The sequence below is a fragment of the Hippocampus comes genome, unplaced genomic scaffold (assembly GCF_001891065.2).
Source record: "Hippocampus comes isolate QL1 unplaced genomic scaffold, H_comes_QL1_v1.1 scaffold57, whole genome shotgun sequence".
Taxonomy (NCBI): Eukaryota; Metazoa; Chordata; class Actinopteri; order Syngnathiformes; family Syngnathidae; genus Hippocampus; species Hippocampus comes.
The window spans coordinates 739649-757218 of record NW_017805039.1 but is presented as its reverse complement, the minus strand read 5'-3'; the positions used below and the strand labels follow the sequence as shown (position 1 = coordinate 757218).

At 41.8% G+C, this 17570-nt stretch overlaps 3 protein-coding genes across 4 annotated transcripts in view; 1 reads left to right on the top strand and 2 right to left on the bottom strand.

Annotated features, from left to right (window-relative positions):
* LOC109512509 (lysophosphatidic acid receptor 6) overlaps positions 1-1537 on the top strand; it is a 4968-nt gene extending 3431 nt beyond the window's left edge. Inside the window, exon 2 of the mRNA XM_019864315.1 lies at positions 243-1537. Within this exon, the coding sequence (XP_019719874.1) occupies positions 243-1262 (1020 nt within the window). The 3' untranslated portion in view covers positions 1263-1537. The remainder of the gene's footprint in view (positions 1-242) is intronic.
* rb1 (retinoblastoma 1) overlaps positions 1-7860 on the bottom strand; it is a 17763-nt gene extending 9903 nt beyond the window's left edge. The window contains exons 1-17 of one of the 2 annotated variants that reach the window (XM_019864309.1): positions 7509-7860; positions 6947-7067; positions 6404-6507; positions 5933-6067; positions 5806-5844; positions 5685-5734; positions 5365-5475; positions 4767-4912; positions 4595-4672; positions 3949-4058; positions 3790-3864; positions 3302-3389; positions 3084-3200; positions 2915-2971; positions 2697-2721; positions 2475-2560; positions 2150-2374 (exon numbers count right to left, since the gene is read on the bottom strand). In XM_019864309.1, coding sequence (XP_019719868.1) covers positions 2150-2374; positions 2475-2560; positions 2697-2721; positions 2915-2971; positions 3084-3200; positions 3302-3389; positions 3790-3864; positions 3949-4058; positions 4595-4672; positions 4767-4912; positions 5365-5475; positions 5685-5734; positions 5806-5844; positions 5933-6067; positions 6404-6507; positions 6947-7067; positions 7509-7618 — 1677 coding nt within the window. In that variant the 5' untranslated portion in view covers positions 7619-7860. Of the gene's footprint in view, positions 1-2149; positions 2377-2474; positions 2561-2689; positions 2722-2914; positions 2972-3083; positions 3201-3301; positions 3390-3789; positions 3865-3948; positions 4059-4594; positions 4673-4766; positions 4913-5364; positions 5476-5684; positions 5735-5805; positions 5845-5932; positions 6068-6403; positions 6508-6946; positions 7068-7508 lie in introns of both variants that reach the window. The other variant, XM_019864308.1, reaches the window with a different exon arrangement.
* A 906-nt stretch (positions 7861-8766) lies between these two features.
* Positions 8767-17551, bottom strand: slc6a7 (solute carrier family 6 member 7). The gene is made up of 14 exons (XM_019864294.1): positions 17275-17551; positions 14689-14890; positions 14098-14229; positions 13056-13242; positions 12410-12548; positions 12199-12333; positions 11990-12093; positions 11791-11915; positions 10985-11097; positions 10772-10909; positions 10597-10696; positions 10383-10501; positions 9717-9890; positions 8767-9642 (listed from the first exon to the last, which is right to left on the bottom strand). Exons 1-14 carry the CDS (start codon positions 17404-17406, stop codon positions 9478-9480), a joined length of 1965 nt encoding a protein of 654 aa, XP_019719853.1. The 5' UTR covers positions 17407-17551; the 3' UTR covers positions 8767-9477.
* Between the last annotated feature and the right edge of the window lie 19 nt (positions 17552-17570).

The following is a 17570-nucleotide window of genomic DNA, read 5'->3' as shown; positions in this document are numbered from 1 at the left end:
AAACTGAGAGAGAGAGAGAGAGAGAGAGAGAAATAATCATCTGACAGGTGAGGGGGATCAACCCACTACTTAAGGACTGCTGTGTGTTTATATGGCCTCTGTCAATATACACTTAATGAAGCCAGTTGTCCACGGCTTTATGAAGTTTCCATCTGCCACTGATTTGATTGCTCCACCTGAAGCCCATGAACATGTTCCAGCTTCCATTTTATGTTCTCATAAAATGACCTCATTTCCGACAGAAACAGACGTCGGGGTTTACGGCATCTCGAGTCATGGAGGTGTGGAACGTAACTGAGCCATCGCCGTCTGCCAATCAAAGCGCATCTTGGTTCAGCTGCACCGTAGACACCAGCTACCGCTTCATGTTCTACCAAGTGACCTACAGCATCATCTTCCTACTGGGCTTGGCCACTAACAGCCTGGCTCTGCGCAGACTGTGCGGCGGCTCTCGCTGCGCCATGAACAGCACGGCCATCTACTTGGTCAACCTCTCGACAGCTGACTTGTTTTTCATCGTCTCGCTGCCGCTACGAATTTACTATTACCGTCAAAAGGCCCGCGCTCTGTCCTCAAAGCTGGAAGATGCTTGGAGTCCTGGTGCGGCATACTGCCAGTTCACTTTCACACTCAAATACATCAGCCTTTATGGGGGCATTTTCTTCCTGGTGTGCATTGCTGTCGACCGCTACTTGGCTGTTGTGCGTCCGTTTGCGTCATCACGACGCAGGGAGCGCAACGCGCGGCTCTTGAGTGGGGCGATTTGGTTTTTGGTGATGGGGCTTAGTGTGAGTCTGCCTGCGTTGCGCTATGCGGCGGCCCGCCGGGACCAGCCCTGCTTGCTGGACCCAACGTCACAGCGCCACCGCAGAATCATACTAACAGCCCTGGGTGTGGTGATGACCTCGTTTCTGCTGCCCACAGCCATCCTCCTCTACAGCTATTGCCGGCTGCTGAGTACTCTGCGGCAGGCAAGACGCAGCCCCCGCCGTGGTCGCCGATACACTCTCACCCTTATTTACTGGGTGCTGGGGGTCTTCATGATCTGTTTTATCCCCTATCACGTCAATTTGCTGGGCTACACGCTTACACACGTGGGGGTGCTACCCAGCTGCGGCCTAGCCAAGGTGACAAAGGTAGCGCACCCGGTGGTGTTGTCAGTGGCCAGCTTCAACTGCTGCCTGAACCCGCTCATCTATTACTTCTCCAGTCGCTTTCTATGCAGGGAGGTTCCTGGCGGAAGAAGCAGCAGGAGCCACTGATATGGGAAAAGCACATTTCACTTTGACTAGTTCTGTCTCGACCTCTATCAATGACACCACTTCAATGCCGGAACCACTTTGTCCACTGCCTCAGATGCATCAACTATAGTTACTCAACGAGAGTAAAATTTTCACATTTATATTACTGATAAATGGGCTGACGTGTTGAGCAGCCCTTTGTCAGCAACAAATAATATTCAAGAATGAAAAAAATAAAGAAGCACATTTATCGATTGCCCATGCGAGAGTAGCTGAAACAGGAATAGGATCGCTAATAACACAAAATATATCAATATCTCATTTTCTCTATGTCCTCACAGACATCTTACCTAATAAATAAACTGTGAGGCAGCATGTCTGCCTCACAGTTCTGAGCTTCTGGATGTTCTCTGTGCTTGTGTGGAATTTATTCCTGAAACATGTTAGGTTCATTCAAGACTCTGAATTCAGACTACATGCGTATGAATGTTATCACTGCTAGTTAATATATGCCTTGCAAATAACTTGACTACCAGACCGGGTGCACCACCTCTTGGTGGTAATACGCACCACATAACGTAATCCTTGGCCCTACTGACGCTGAAAATTGTTGCATGGATAATACCATCAGCAAGAAAGCTGCAAAATATAAAGCAACTCATTCCATCTTGATTTTCAAAATAAGTCAATCACAACATGCCAAAAATGCGCATGTGATACAAGCCTAACGACACCCATTTGCACAGATTTGAGCAAGTAAAATGTCAAGTACTCTCTGGAATCACCTACATAAAAACATGCATGAGACGTGACCAAAGTCAGCCCGCGTGACTTCAGGCTTGGGGACTAAAATTGACTTTCACCGTTGCTCTTTTATGTTTGTATGCGATTTGCTAAATCCCACTGACCGTCTTCCATGCGATCCGTTCCATGATGAGGTTCTCGCAGGTCTCAAGATGCTTGACGATGTCTTTGCTCAGAGTCACATCTGCTTTGATAAAACTCTCGATGACTTTGTAGAAGTCAAAAGCGCTGAGGTTCAAAACATCCAGTATCCACGGAAAGCACAGGTCCGCTTCGCCAGGGATGCCACCACAACGGCCATTATTGTATCCCCCGGTCTTAAAACTGCTCTCTAATAATGAGAAGCCAACCAATGTTAGGATATGCCCAGATTCCAGACGAACGTGATCTTGATAGAGTACATTTTAAAACTATAACGTTTAAAAACACACCTCCGTATGTTGCCATGACAACCTCCAGTGCACAAGCCAAGAGTGATGTGTGGAATGTCGGGTCATTGAGGAGTTTACTGAAATGGATTGCAAGTGAATTAAAGCCAAGAATGCTTCACCAAATATCACAACGTGAAAAAGCAATTCAAGATTTCCAAAAGTCAGCTGAAGTAGAAATGAACCCATGATTAGAACATTTCAAATCAATAGTACCTGAAATTTTGCACAGAAAGTCGTTTCTCTTCCTGGAGGGGGCGAGAGAAAGTAGTATCAGTTCAAGTGTCATTCAGTTAAACAGGATTCATGATCTAATATTCATCTTCTCAATCCAAATTTATCAACAAAACCAGATTTTCTGGAATACAATTGCTAAATGATACTTCTAGGGTGGGGGTGAGGGTGGGGGGGAATAAAAAAAACTTGACTCAAATACTGTACCGATTTTAGCATCGCCTCCATGACTTTGTAGTAGAGTTTGACACCAAGTGTAAACCTCTGGTTTAAAAACAAACAAACAAAAAAAAAAAAAAACAACAAAAAAAAAAAACTTTAGGCACAATACTTGGCACAAACGTTGCTCAGTGTCAACTTGACTATTCCTTTATACCTGCTTTCCGAGAGTGATGCAGCGCGGGCCAACTGCCTCAGCAAACCTTTGGCTGAATTTTGGTCCCATTGTCTCCAAGCGCTTCAGGACATCCCGAGTTGGGTCCACGGTGCAGTTCTGATTAAAAATAAATAAATAAATTTTAAAAAAAAAGGCGAAAAGTCACACAGGGACATTAGCCGCTATTTTAAGTACGGCAAACATTTGGGGAAACGCGCCTTGAAATAGGTCACTAAGTTGGTGGACGGCCGGTCGCCACGAGAAATGAGATCTCCTCTCAACTGCTGAATGGAGTTCATCGCGGCTCTGGTGAGAAAAAAAAACAAACAAACCAAACAGGCAAAATGTTATTTTAAAAACTTAATATATGCATCCAGCAATAATCTATGACTAACCTTCCCTTCATATACAGTCCTATATAGGCTGGGGATGTTCATTTAATAAATTGCAGAGATTACTGGGCATCTACTAGCAGAAGGGACATTTTATTTGCATTTTTAACTGTTTTTTTTCTCCCACACCAATAACAATAGTTAAAAAAATATTTGAAGTGTGGTGATTATTTGTTTCAGTGAGGGGTGCACATGTGAGTCCTGACATTTCACCCCGCGCCCAAAAAAAGCTGATTTATGATCTGAAGCACACCTAACAGGTCCCGTTTGATCTAATTTACATGACCTCAACACCGACTGTATGTGGTGCTCACCTGATTGGAGTCTGGTGGATGGGCATGGCATCTTCTTCCAGCATGTTCTTCTTGGGCGTTCTCTCCACTTGTACCCTGGAGGGAGGATGTATGAATGAATGTTTTGTTTTCCCTAATTCCCATTACACCAGGAGGTAGTTTGGATTTCAAAATCCTTACGGATCCACTTTGGGCGCAACAAGTGTCTCGTCACTGTCCAAGAACAATCGCGCGTCAATGTCTCGACTCTTGAGGTAGTGCTCTTCATACTGCTGGTTGATGCTACTGGCCTGCGGGGAGAAGTAAAGCTATGGGTTGAGGATGATATTGAATATAAAAAAAAACAAACAAACAGATTTTTCGATATATTTTATTGCAATAATTGGATGTTTATGTTACAAAGTAATGAAATAAATATTGCAAATGGTTTCACTGGAAATAAACTACAGTCATTTAACCAGAAAGGACAATTTGCAATTTTTTTTGTCAAATGACCTCAATCACGGCAAGTCACAGTGAGTAACCTAAGTAGCTTGAATACGTTTCACACAGAAATTGTTTATTCGCCGGTAGCTGCACTAAGATACAGTAAATACTGTACTGGTGTGCTTCAGACGCATCAAATATAAAATACTGCTTGTCAGCAAATAGTGGCGTGCTATCAGTGTAAAATATCAATTTAACTGGCAGGGAAGATAAGACAATAACAAATTGTTATGATGCACAACGTTCAACAACTGAGCAGGCACCAGGAAGTGAGAACTAATGTAAACAGTGTGGGCACAATAAGGCTAGTCCTTTTTGTAACAACATTCACAAGGCGTACCTGAGGAAGACCGGGAGCTTTGAGAAGATCCAGAGACACCAGGAAGGCGGAGAAACTGGTCTGATAGACATTTTTAACCTACAAATGCAATTAGCACGAAGAAGTGCAGGGCACATCGATATTCAATATGATGTTTATCAAGTGCAGAGCACAAGATAAGAGCGACACAGACCTCATCCACATTGCATTGATTCTCCTTGCACAAGGTTTCAAGAAGCTGCATGTCCACCTCTGGCACCACAGGGCGCGCTTTGGCATTGTTTTGGTTGCGACGTGACGTTCGGGTGACGGGGATTTGGACTTTGCTGATGGCTGATTCTGAGAAAATCAATAAAGATGTGATTGTTCAGTGGCTGCTGAGTGGAAACGATTTGCAGACTGTCAATGTTGCTGCACAGTCCAACTAACAAACGGGAACGTATTCACAAAATTCAATGTCATCAAACAATATTTTTTTGTCATCAATAAAAATCTAGAAACCTACATATATACAGGGTGTCCTAAAAGACGCATTTCAATTCCTTTTTTACCATTTTGTTTGACGTGAGGTCAAAGCAGTCAAATGCTAATGGCCTCACAGAAGTGTACAATTACTTTTGGCACACATAAATACCAATACCGTATTTATTGTACATTTAAAACATAACTATCTCAGCACCACTCAAGTGAGTGCAACAATTTACAACCCGATACCATGACATTGTAAGGGTCATATTTTTCCGTGTTCACGAACGTTTTGCAATCGGCAACCAATGACAACGGTGTCTTACGGTAAAGAGGCTGGAGCATATCAGGGGGGCATCTCTTGATGAATAACTCGAGCGTGCACAGCAGCAACTGAAACGATATGACCAGGTCATCCTCCATCTGCAAGGCCTTTCCTGCATGAGAATCATCACCACAATATAAGCGATCCACTGTTAGGCAACAGAAACGCAAGTATCACGACCAGAACATTCCAATCCAGACACTGAAACCAAAAAGGAAGGACAACTGAGAAGAAGAACACAGAGCAAAAGGGAAATAATTTCAACAAATGTATTTACAGCTTGCCCTGGTCGTGACTCGTGCTTTTAAAAACTGAACTAACCTTTGGCCAAAAGAAACATCGTCCAGCAGGTCCGTGTGATCTCACTCTCCCTGGAAAACCAGACAGTGAATAATGCCTCAACATGCAACTTTTAAGGCAAGCAGGAAAGTGCTCAACTTACTTTGACTCGGGGGCCTCAGCAAAGATCTTTTTGCATGTCCTGAAACAACAAACATGATTACATTGGAAAATCAATTTCGACTTCAAATTCGGCCTCTTTAACTGCACCGGTATGTGTGTTTACTCACTTCTCAAACTTCTGGTAAAGAGCCAGGGTCACATCATGTTTGTTGTCCAAGCGTGTCAGCGCTGAATTGACCTTGGTGCTTATTGTGTCCAAGTTGATGTCCAACTTCCGAACCAGAGCCAGAAACTGCTTTAAACTAAAAAGATTTGGAGAAGAAAAAAGATTAAAACATATATGAGCAGCAACCTAAACAGACCTCTTCACTTCATTGACATATCCATATCAAAGATTCAGTTCTTTACATTAGAGAGCAGGGGCAAATACTGAATTTAGAAACAAGTATCGGTGAACTGCAGTGTAACAATAATACAAACATTTCAAGTGCAGTGAGTGGGTTTTATAAATATGGGTTCAATAAACAGTCCGTTGCTAAATAGAATACTTAGTTGAGCAGACTCATGTCAGCTGAACGTCCAATCAAAACGACTTATTTGCAGGTACTGCAGTAACATAATGAGACATGACTACTTACTTCATAGAGACTGCTTTTAGGACCTGAGTTACGGTGAAGGAAGCAGCATCCATGTCGGTCACAACCGCAAACAAAGAGGCAGCCCACAACCTTTTTTGATCCTCCTAAAGTGAGATGTTTGAAAAGTTAAAAACCTTTGAAATCACTAAGGAATTATTTCAATGGTCACCATCTCTATAGAATAGAACTGAGTGGTTAAAACAAAGTGTGTCTAATTCTAAACACTTTTTAAAATGAGATGCTTTTAGTTTTTTATTTCCTGCTACTACTTTTGAACAGACCAAAGGATGTAATTTGCTGGCCTTTTTTTCGTTTTCAATTGTACACACGTCTTTTTTGTTCTGTTTCTATGTTCCAATAAAGCACTGAATCAATCAATCAATCAATTTACTTCATTAAACTAGCCTACACCTTGACCAGTCTTTCCAATATCGTCATCAAACAGATTGAAACCATCTGTCACCCCACTCAAACCAATTAAGACTCACAAACAAATGGAGTGGTGATAAATGTCCTCGGGTTGAATGACAATGCCATACGTACAGCAAATTCATCCAGGGACTCCTGTAGACCTTTGTACATCTTCCAAGTACGGTCACAAACCAGATCGGACACATGAAGGCTTGTGCACAGAGTAACGAAGTCGGCATCCTTGTCTCTGTGCCTAGACAATGAGGACGGACAAAAAAAAAAAAAAAAAAAACACACAAATAAATAAATAACATACGAATTATATCCACACCAAGTATGCAACGTCAAGAAACGTTATTGTCTTGGTGAAAGTATCAAAAAATGTTGCTCGAACTATTTCCCAACAAGATGAAGCGCAATTACATTCAACACATTTTGTTGAATTAATACTTTTCTAATCGTGTAAAACTAAGTAAAGAGAAGTACCTATGTAAAAGCTCCCGCACTGGTCTTAGAGGTTTGTGTTGTTGTACCCAATGTATGTTTACTGTGAACGTAGCATCCGATTATAAAAGGACCTAGCTAGCTGAAGTGGTTAGTATGTCAACAACAGTCTTAACATGACTTGAAACAAGCGTGTTCATGAACTAAACATGTGCTAAAGTGTCAGTTAAATGGAATTGAGGTGGCTTACTTTTTAACCGATAACTCCGTGCTCGTTTTAAAGTCCGTAGAGGAACTTTCAGGTCTCTTTTTCGTCTCTTTGTTTTGGCTCATGCCGGCACTACGCCTCTGAGGTGGCATCCTTGTATCCCGCTAACAAACAAGCAGATGCGGCAAGTCTTGAAGAATGTCAAATTGAACAATCAGATTGTTATTAATTTTTGAATACTGAATTTAAATCCCAAATCCAGAGGGTGCGTTTCATCAACACAAAACATGGATGACTTACGGAAACCAATATTTAGTGTGCTCGATTTTAATTACGGGAATGCACGTTGGATATAAAACGCCGTTTCGTGCGACTACTACGTGCCCACGTAGTTGTATAAAAACAAATTTTATATTTTTATGTCAGTAATGTCATTTCTATATCACCCGAAACCACTGCGCAACTAATACAAATTTAAATAACTGCAGTGCCCGTTAGGTTGGTTGTTTTGCTAAGCGAACATCAGCATCATGTGACCGGAAGAGTATGAGCACCTTCGAAACGAGCGAACCCAAACTCATAAGACAAAACCGCGGGAAAGTGTATACGCAACATCCGCTGATTTCCATTTGTCCTGCCATCTAAACGTCACAAAGAGTTGAAGGGCTGTCTGTTTTAACACACTAAACAGTAAACTCATGATAACACTGTACTTGTGTTCAGAATAAACGAATAATGTATTTATTGTACATTGTGGCGAGACTATGATTATCTAAATTGACAATTTCATCGTATGCGAGTTTCGGTGGATACAACTGCACTTTGACTCACCACTACCCTCCTCTGGTCGCATGTGTGCTTTTGAGACAAAAATCCTAAATGTATGCTAACATATACAGTTTTCCCTCGGTTTTCGACCATAATCCGTTACAGAACGCTGTTCGAAAACCGATTTGTTCGAAACCGAAACCACACTCTTTTAAGAAAAAATCTTTATTGAACACGTCTGTTCACATTGGAACTCTACACAAAGAAGCGTCACTTCATCGTCTACCCGAGGAAGCGTCACTTCCTCGTGTAAGGAAGTTGAGGAGGAGTCAAGTGACGTGCTCAGTTTGTTCGAGAACCGAAATTCGGTCGTCATCCGAGGCATAAAAAACTCGAAATTTTCGGTTGAAAACCTATTTGGTCGAGAACAGAGACGTTCGAAAACCGAGGTTTGACTGTAAAGAACGACGATTCACCCTGCAAAACGTGTTTAAATGTGTTTGGCAATGAAATAGATATGCAGCCACTACTATAAAAGACATAATGTTAAGATTTATTCAGTTATTCATACACGTAATGGATATTATACACATATTTATTATTCATCTTGGAAAGTATATTTTGTTTTGGGTGTATATTTGTGGCAATAAACCCCGTTCCAAAAGAGACTGTATTCTAACATCAACTGCAATCAGTGGAATTCCATTAGACTTAAAAAAAAAAAAGTAGTAAATGATCTTAATATGATAATCAGAATCAATATACCTGATACATTAGATCTGTAGGAGCTAACAATTCAAATAAAAGACACATTATTTAAATAATTTAAAAATACAGCATAAACAAAGCAGCCTTATGTAACAATAAAATTATTCTTCGTATGATGGCAACTTATTTTTTCATTCAAGATTGTTCAACAAGATTGTTTGGCTTCTTTTTGTTTCACCCAACATCGATCAGCCACGGCAGTGCTAATTTGATACTCAAACTAACGACATCAACATGCAGTATTGAAGGACGTTGCTCGAGTAAATTCCATCATCAGTACCCTTTTTGCACCACTTGAGGCCGCCGCTACCATGCTAAAGTTCCTTATGTTGTTCACTAGATCTACAACATCCTGCAGATGTGTTCAGAAACTACCACCAAAGCCAACCTAGGGCAACTTGAGTATGTCATATTTTCAGTTCTTTATCAAGAAAACAGTCTGCTCATCTCGGTGTGGTCATTGTTCCTCAGGCCGTCAAATCTCTCTTCCCTCCTCCCATGTCATTGCACTGAAGTCCATATCCGTGAGAGTAACTGTGAATAGACCCTCCACCCTCTCTGCATCCATGCTCCGCTCCATTGCCCCTGCATTGGTATTAATCCGCCAGGAGTTAAGGGGTCGAATTGATTTGTGGAAACGCTGCAGAAAATACATACAGGACTCATAGTAAAGCTTTGTAGTTTGAATCATCATGAACAGGTCATGATACTGACTTCTTTCAGTGTTCCAGTTTCTTTGCAGATGGCTATGATGGCCCAGATGAGGATCTGTAGGCAGCAGGTTGTAGCCATGCACACCCCCAACGCTTTCCCCCAGCGAGGATACACATAACTGCCGTAACGGAGGGACGTGCTGTACATCTCAATGAAGATGTAGGTCAGGATGAACTACAATCCCAAACAGAAACAGAGTGAGTCACGACAAGGATGACGCAAAGTTCCAAGATCAATTAAAGAGTGACAAGCAATGCTCAGGTTCAGCGCACATCTCCTCTTGCATTATTTCAAACGTGAAAGTTGACTCCGGCTCATTTGACTAGACATGACAGTTTTATCCATCAAGGAGTATTTTCAATTTGAGACATTAACATGGATGGGCCCAAAGTGGGTTTGAGTCCTGCTGACGGCATTGCACATAGCTATAAAATAGAAGGGTACTATTCTCATAGTCAAGCGGATATGCGTGCGGCGTAAAATCTATCTTCGTGTTTGTGCTGAGGCAGGTCGAGTTCACCGTTGTTTGGGAATTTAGCAAATGGTGTTGTGCTTCACTGGGCGTTCCAATGAAAGGGCGACAAGCATACTGGAAAGAATTGTGTTCAATCTTTAATATCACACTATGGATAGCGATGACAACTAACAAAGTTCATGTCGACTCACCAAAAGAAGAAATGGAGTGAAGAATACCCAACATGCTTTGAAGTACAACAAAAATTTGCTGCACCAGGGAGGGCAGTGACGGATCATGTCGATGATGTCCTGGCAAAACTGGTTGACTCCTGATAAACCAAAATCATTAAGCGGTATCAAAGTTAACACGCAGAATAAAGATAAGAAGAATATGAATGACGGGTGGTGAAGCGAGATGTGCTACCATAGAAGAAGGAGATGCCAATGCACATGAAGAGGGTGATGATGATGAGGCCAAAACTAGTGCTGAAGGAGTCGATTAGAGTGAACCAGTAAATGCCCCCCTATGAAAAAAAAAATGGCGAGGATAGTGGATGTGCACGGTGGATGCCGCGATTTAAAAAAAACACACAACCTACTTCAGTGACGAACAAGAGACCCATCAGGTAGAAGCAAAAGCAGAGAGCCCCCAGAAACAAGGATTTGTGCTTGGTGTTCCCTCGCAGTTGTGGGAACTCATCTAGGACCGCAGTGGTTATGCCCTCGATGTTGCCAAACTGTGATGTGGAAGAGCACAAAGGATCAGACAACGTGTCTGTCAAGGCATGCATGCCAATAAATAGGAGTCTTACCAGTGTGTCAATCCCCAGCATAAAAAGCATCAGAAAGAAGAGAACGGACCAGAACGCTGAACCTGGCAGCAGAGCAAGGGCCTCTGGGTAAACTACAAATGCTAATCCCGGCCCTGCAACCAAGAGAAAAAACAAACATCATTTGAATATTGGCGATTACAAGAGAATAATACTTTGGTGAAACCATATTTTAATGATAGTAATTATTTCATTCTTGGCACGAGAACAAATTCATGGCTCAGTTCTTCCACATAGCTCATTTAACACCTGTCAAAGGTGCTATTCAATCCAGTCGACAAAAGTGCAGGTGCGACTTGAGGTGACTGTGTCACATGTTTGCAAGCAACGTTAAGTTCTAATTAAAAGCCCTGACAGCGATATGTGCAATGAATTTCCCCTTGTCAGTGTAATACATGAGGAATAAAAAAAAGGTACATCATAGAAATGTTTTTTGGGAAAGATGCATCTATTCATAACATTTACATTCCATCCATCTTCTATGCCAGTTATCCTCAGAAGGCTCGTGGGTGAGCTGGCGGCTATCCCAGATGACTTTGGCACACACAGTGCTGGTTACCAGCCAATTGCGGGGCAGAAAAAAATCCACCATTTACGCTTATATTCACACATATGGGCAATTTAGAGTCTTCAGTTCACCCACGCATGATTTTGGAGTATGTGTGATAGCCAGAGTATTGAGAGAAAACATAAAAATCTTGGTTGTGACCCTCACGTGCTCATCACTGTTTGACTACCATGTGCTGCTTCCAAAGGGAAGCATAACTCCAATGTAATAAAGCAGCTACCGGAAACTGCCACGTTTTCAATTGGCACCCCTCTCCTCCACGCCATGTGGCCCAGGACTGAGAATATAGCGAATCCTGCAAAAAAGCTTGTGAGGCAGTTTCCCGTGGTGATAATGATTGTGTCCCTGAAATCAAAAGAAACAAGATTAAGGGACAATGCAATTCCCTGTGGGCATGCTGCACCTGTAAGTGAACTCACCTGATGACGTTGTTGTCAAACTTATTATAGGAGGCCATAGAAAGCACTCCTCCAATTCCAATACCCAATGAGTAGAAAATCTGTGAAGCTGCATCGTTCCATACCTTTAGGATTTGAGAAGGAATATTTCAGGTAAAGAAAAAAAAAAAAAAAGAACCCGCAGTTGTTTTTAAAGCCACCAAATCCTCTTCATGGGCTGTTATCGGTACCTGTGCACTGGATAATCGCCTCCAGTCTGGCATCAGGTAAAAAGCAATGCCCTGAAGAGAGCCTTCCAGTGTCGCACCTCTGATGATCAAAACAATTAGGACTAAGTACGGGAATGTAGCCGTGACATAAACCACCTAAAAACACAAGAGTATAGGTCGCCCTGAGCACAACTGACACAAGGCACGGGATGATGTCATGAAACCGGGTGACCTTGCCAGCGCTGTGGATTCCTTTGAGCATACACAGGAAGACAATGAGCCAGGCAACCAGGAGGCACAATGCCAGGGGCCAGCGGATGGGACCTGGGTCATGAAGGCCCTCACTGTTCACAACACCCAGTACACGCTCACTAACATGATGCACAAGAGAGAAAGAAATAAGGCCATGTTTTCCTTTAAATAAAAAAAAAATTTAAAAAAACAACGGCTGAGGAAAGAATGAAAACCTTTTATGCATGACAAGCTGTTGTACAGTGTGTGGAGGGAAATGAAATATGATCACGACGCTTGCGGAATTAAACGAAGACACGAAAATAAGGTCAAAAAAATTTAAAGACACTGTCAAGCAAAAATATTGTCTCGGTAATTTAACACACGACAGAGAAGAGTGTTGTGACCAATCCTACCAAATTTGAATGATGAGAAAAATAAAAAGTGAGCAAGGATATAAAATAGGACTTCAAAATGGTGAAAAATGCTGAATGTGCTGAAGCCACGCCCTGACCAGTCGCTGTTTAAATCTACCCATCCATCCATCCATCCATTTTCCGATCCGCTTTATCCTCACAACGGTCGCGGGGGGTGCTTGCTATTGAGAGACTTCAAATACAGTCCGTTGACTAAATGATTGCATTTACTTCCAGAAGATCTCCGAGGGGCTGAGACTTTCCCCCCTGGAGTTATTGCAGATGGCAGCGTTGGCGTCACATGACCAAGGCAGTGGCATCTGGAACGAGCTGCCCAGGTAATAAAACGTCCACGCTATAATGACGTTGTAGTAAAGAGACAGCAGCACAGCCACACAGAGCATGCCAATGCCGATACCTGCAACATGAAAAGCAGGTTTGAAGTATGTCGGAAAAGTAGCAAACACGCTATTACAATACAACAGTAGACCTAAGATAATGAATCCAATTCTACCTGTCTAGCACTTATTTGCTCATCTTTTTTCCTTCGAGACATTTCGGGAACGCAATTCCTCCTCTAAACTAGCTGTCGGGCTAGACATGGGATTTGCTATGTCAAATAAGAACACAGGTTCACAACATATAGTGTAACATTTATTACCAAAGTATAATCTTTTTTTTCCCATCTTTACATAAAAGCATTTCAATCATCTCTTCTTTACTACTCAGGGAATAGAGCTAAACTACACTCCACTACATACTGTATAAACATGAAACAATTAAATGAACGCGAAACTACTATTAAAACAGAAACCACACTATGTTAAGTTTATGTTGTGACATGAAAGAACTCACTAAGTGCTAATTGCCTTCAAGAGCCTTCAGCCGCTCTGCCCCCAAACTCTGGAACTCACTTCCACCCAACATTCGTAATATTGACTCTCTTTCCACATTCAAAACCCAGCTCAAAACCCACCTATTCAGACTTGCATATCCACCTTAAATCTTTCTATTCTTTGTTTATAATTTTATCTGTGGTTTTATTATTTGCTCTTGGTGTAAAGTGTCCTTGAGTGTTGTGAAAGGCGCTTGCAAATGAAATGTATTATTATTTTTTTTAATTGCAGTCCCTCGTCATTGACTTTGTTAGCGTTAGCATAACTGCAGTCGTGAAGCCCACCACATTCTTCACGTTGGACTTTTAAGTCAACATATTACGCCAGACATACTTCTCATAAATGTCACTGACTCTTATGGAGAAAGTGGCCGTCACCTTTAAGCAAAGGGCAGCATTTCCAAACGGTGATGGGGCCGGCTGCTCCGTACTGGCCGAGACTCAGCTCCATAAGGAAGAGCGGAACGCCCGTAACAAAGAGCATGATGAAGTAGGGAAGAAGAAAGACACCTGCAAGAGTCGAAAGGGGTCAGTGGAAGGAAGGGTGGTGCCGGGGAAATATAAGTACATGGCAAGAACTGTAGCAAACTTTTTTTGCCAGAGAGGTATTATATCTCTTTGTAAAACCTGAACTTCTGATACACTATTCCTGTATTGGGTCTGACGTGATTTGGAAGTACACATAGTGTCCTGACAAGTGAGTTCATCGTTGAGGGTTTGGCCTTCACAATTACAACATATCACGTCACATGTGATAATGCACAGCATATAGGGTGTGACGTCTCTCAAGAATCATCAAAGAAAAAGATCAGTGGAGCTCAATCACCTAGCCAGGAGGCATCGCAGGATGAATGATATGCCAAAATAATTACAAGGGCAGATCACACCCAAAGCAAAGTGTCCTTTGTCCTCCAACAGGGGTGACAAATGTGCAAAAGCAAACACTACACACAATTTTTTTTCCCTTACCTCCTCCATTGCGATAGCAAAGGTAAGGGAACCGCCACACGTTGCCTAAACCCACGCAGTATCCGAGACAAGAAAGCAGGAACTCGTACTTCCCACCCCAATGCCCTCTTGAGGTGGTCACATTCGAGACGGGCTCTGGACTCTGGCCTTGTGATACAGCAGCGTGATTCAGGCCGTTTTGGCCACTCAAATGTATTGAATTCTACAAGAAAATGGCAAAAACACACAACACAAAATTGACTCACTGAGTTGAGATATAAAACTCGGGGCCACATCCACAAAGAATGAAATGCGGTCGCCGATAGCACCTTTGATTGCTCTGCCCCACCCCCAATTGCACACAGTATAAATGCAGGCTTGGCACCAACAAGGCCGTGGAAGAGACACTTTCTCTCAATTCATATTACAAGTCAATACACACCCTGTTTAAAACTGCTTACTCAATCTGTTATTTTGATCTACCGCTGTTTTTTTAATTACAATTATCAATTTGAACGATATGGTGTCCTTGAGTGCTCAGAAAGGTGCCTTCAAATAAAATGCTATAGGCTATTATTAATATTATTATTATTATTATTATTATTATTATTATTATTGTAGTAACATGAAATTATCAGAATGCGAACTCGGGGTCCTGACCGGGGAGGTGCCAACCACTGGCGCACAGAGATGCATTCGCAACTCTGCTTGGTATCACAATTACTGGACGCATTTTCACCATCAGCTACGCTATCCGTTTGCTCCATTTTTGCAGGTAAGCGCCACACAATCCTTAAGTGAATTCGGCCCTCAATTCCTAATCTCAACTGGGATTTACGATGATTGAAACATATCTCATCCACTACGCCCTCGCTGTCAAAGTTAAGAGGAACCATTTTCACATGGTGCCTCCAGGGGAGGAAGTTAAGATAATCGCAGTTCTCCTTTTAGGTGATGTTAATTTGTAAGGGATGATTGGCATATTTAAGAACCACAAATTATACAAACTGTCAGTCAGGCATAGTCTCAAAGAGCCATTAATTAGACACATTGTCAGTCAGGCAAAGTTTCAAAGATCGACTTTGGCAGGTTTCCTGATACGTCAACGTATATAAACTTGAGATGGTTTGTTCTGCTTTTTTTTCTCTTGGTGTATTTTGTGATGCTACCATATAAGGGCACCAGTGATGATGAAAAATGTGAAGACGACTTTAAGACTGAAAATGGAACAGTTGTCTCTGTCCTGAAAGCACACCCAAAAGAAACTAACTCAACGTACACAGTGTTTTGTCTTTCAGTGAAGCGAATCACCACCCAAGCATAAATGGTAATCTCGATTTGCATACTTTTCAATTGCACTATACACCGGTAAGGAATATTAAAAGGCTATTGAAAAATTTCTACTGCATCTCCAATACTTCTTATTTGCCTTTTATTTCTACGAACAAATCTGAGGTTGATCATTACCCTGGAACAGGATTGTGGACTACTTGAGCGGTTTCAGTGTAAATAAAATATGAATGTGTGAGGGCAGAAATGATTAATCCAAACAGCGATCAAAAAACTAGATTATAAAAGATGTGTTGTCAATAGAGTTAGCCTAAGGGTCAAAGTTTGTGGCTAAGCAAACCTGGTAAGATTACCGTCTGTTTTCTTTTGACAATAGATTTTTTCTGAGGAACAAGCAATGCGCCTTTCGTGGCCTGCAACCAAGACTTTAGACAGCAAAAGGACTGTCAACAATTGGCAGAAGATAAAGTAAATGGCTTCTTACAAGGAAGGAGCTTCCTTTAAATAATCGTTCATTAGTATCTTCCAGTAATGTGGTGGGCAAGATCGCAACAAACTTCACCAGTTTACTTGTGCCATTTGTAGACTTGTACACAGATCTGATTTGTATTTTGTGTCATGTTCTCAATTATAATCTCAATTATAAATACTGAGTTTGTATGGATCAAAACAACTACCCATTGAAACAAAGTTGTAGTCTTGTGTGATTGAATTAACCTCCAAATGCATTTACTTCTTAGGCATGCTTCCTGTGTACATATGTTGATGTCCAAACTATTTGTATTTTTAAAAATTGACTTTTCTTGAGGGAGGTATAGTACCCTCCTCGCCTCTACATGTTGAATTGAACAATAAAATCATGGTCCCAAAACAAACAAGCCTAATTGTACGTATATCATATGATTTAATTAGATCATTATTCATAATTAAAGCGAGATTGCGAGTCGATTCACCAAACGCATTCCAGCGCTTGTTATTGATGGAAATGTGATACTGTGGAAAAATGGGACAACATGGAAGATCAAGTGCATGAAATGAGACCAAATTTTCTCTAAAGTCGGTGAAATAACCAACCGAACATGAAAGCACATACACAAACAGCGCGACGCATAGGATGACAATTGCTGCAAATTAAAACGGTTTTACCGGTATTAATAAGTTAAACTAAAATGTGAACGGACAGGTTTGACAACTTCATCTCCGCTTTGTCTTCCAACGGGAGAGTAAGCGAAGCGATACCACTACAAATTAAACATCTTTAAAAAAAGTACAACTATATACTTAGTGACTGAAAATGAAGTTTTAATATGACCGTACCTGGGTGATGTTAGGGTTCACCAAAGAGGGACTGACGAGTTCATCTTTGCGGCCGTCGTCCCTCATCTCCAAGTTCCACCCGCTGGCACAGGTGGAACTTGACGATTGAACTAATGGTTCCACATGCAACATGGAAGGTCTACGAAGCGCGCGGTGGGGATCCTGTCGTTAAAGATAAAAAACGATGCATCGCCATTTGGTTTTGATAAAGTCTGTTAGTAAAGCGGAAACAGGCCGGTGGAGGCGGTAAGGGACGAGGAGGAGATGGGGGAGGACTTGTAAGGTGGCAGGTGCCG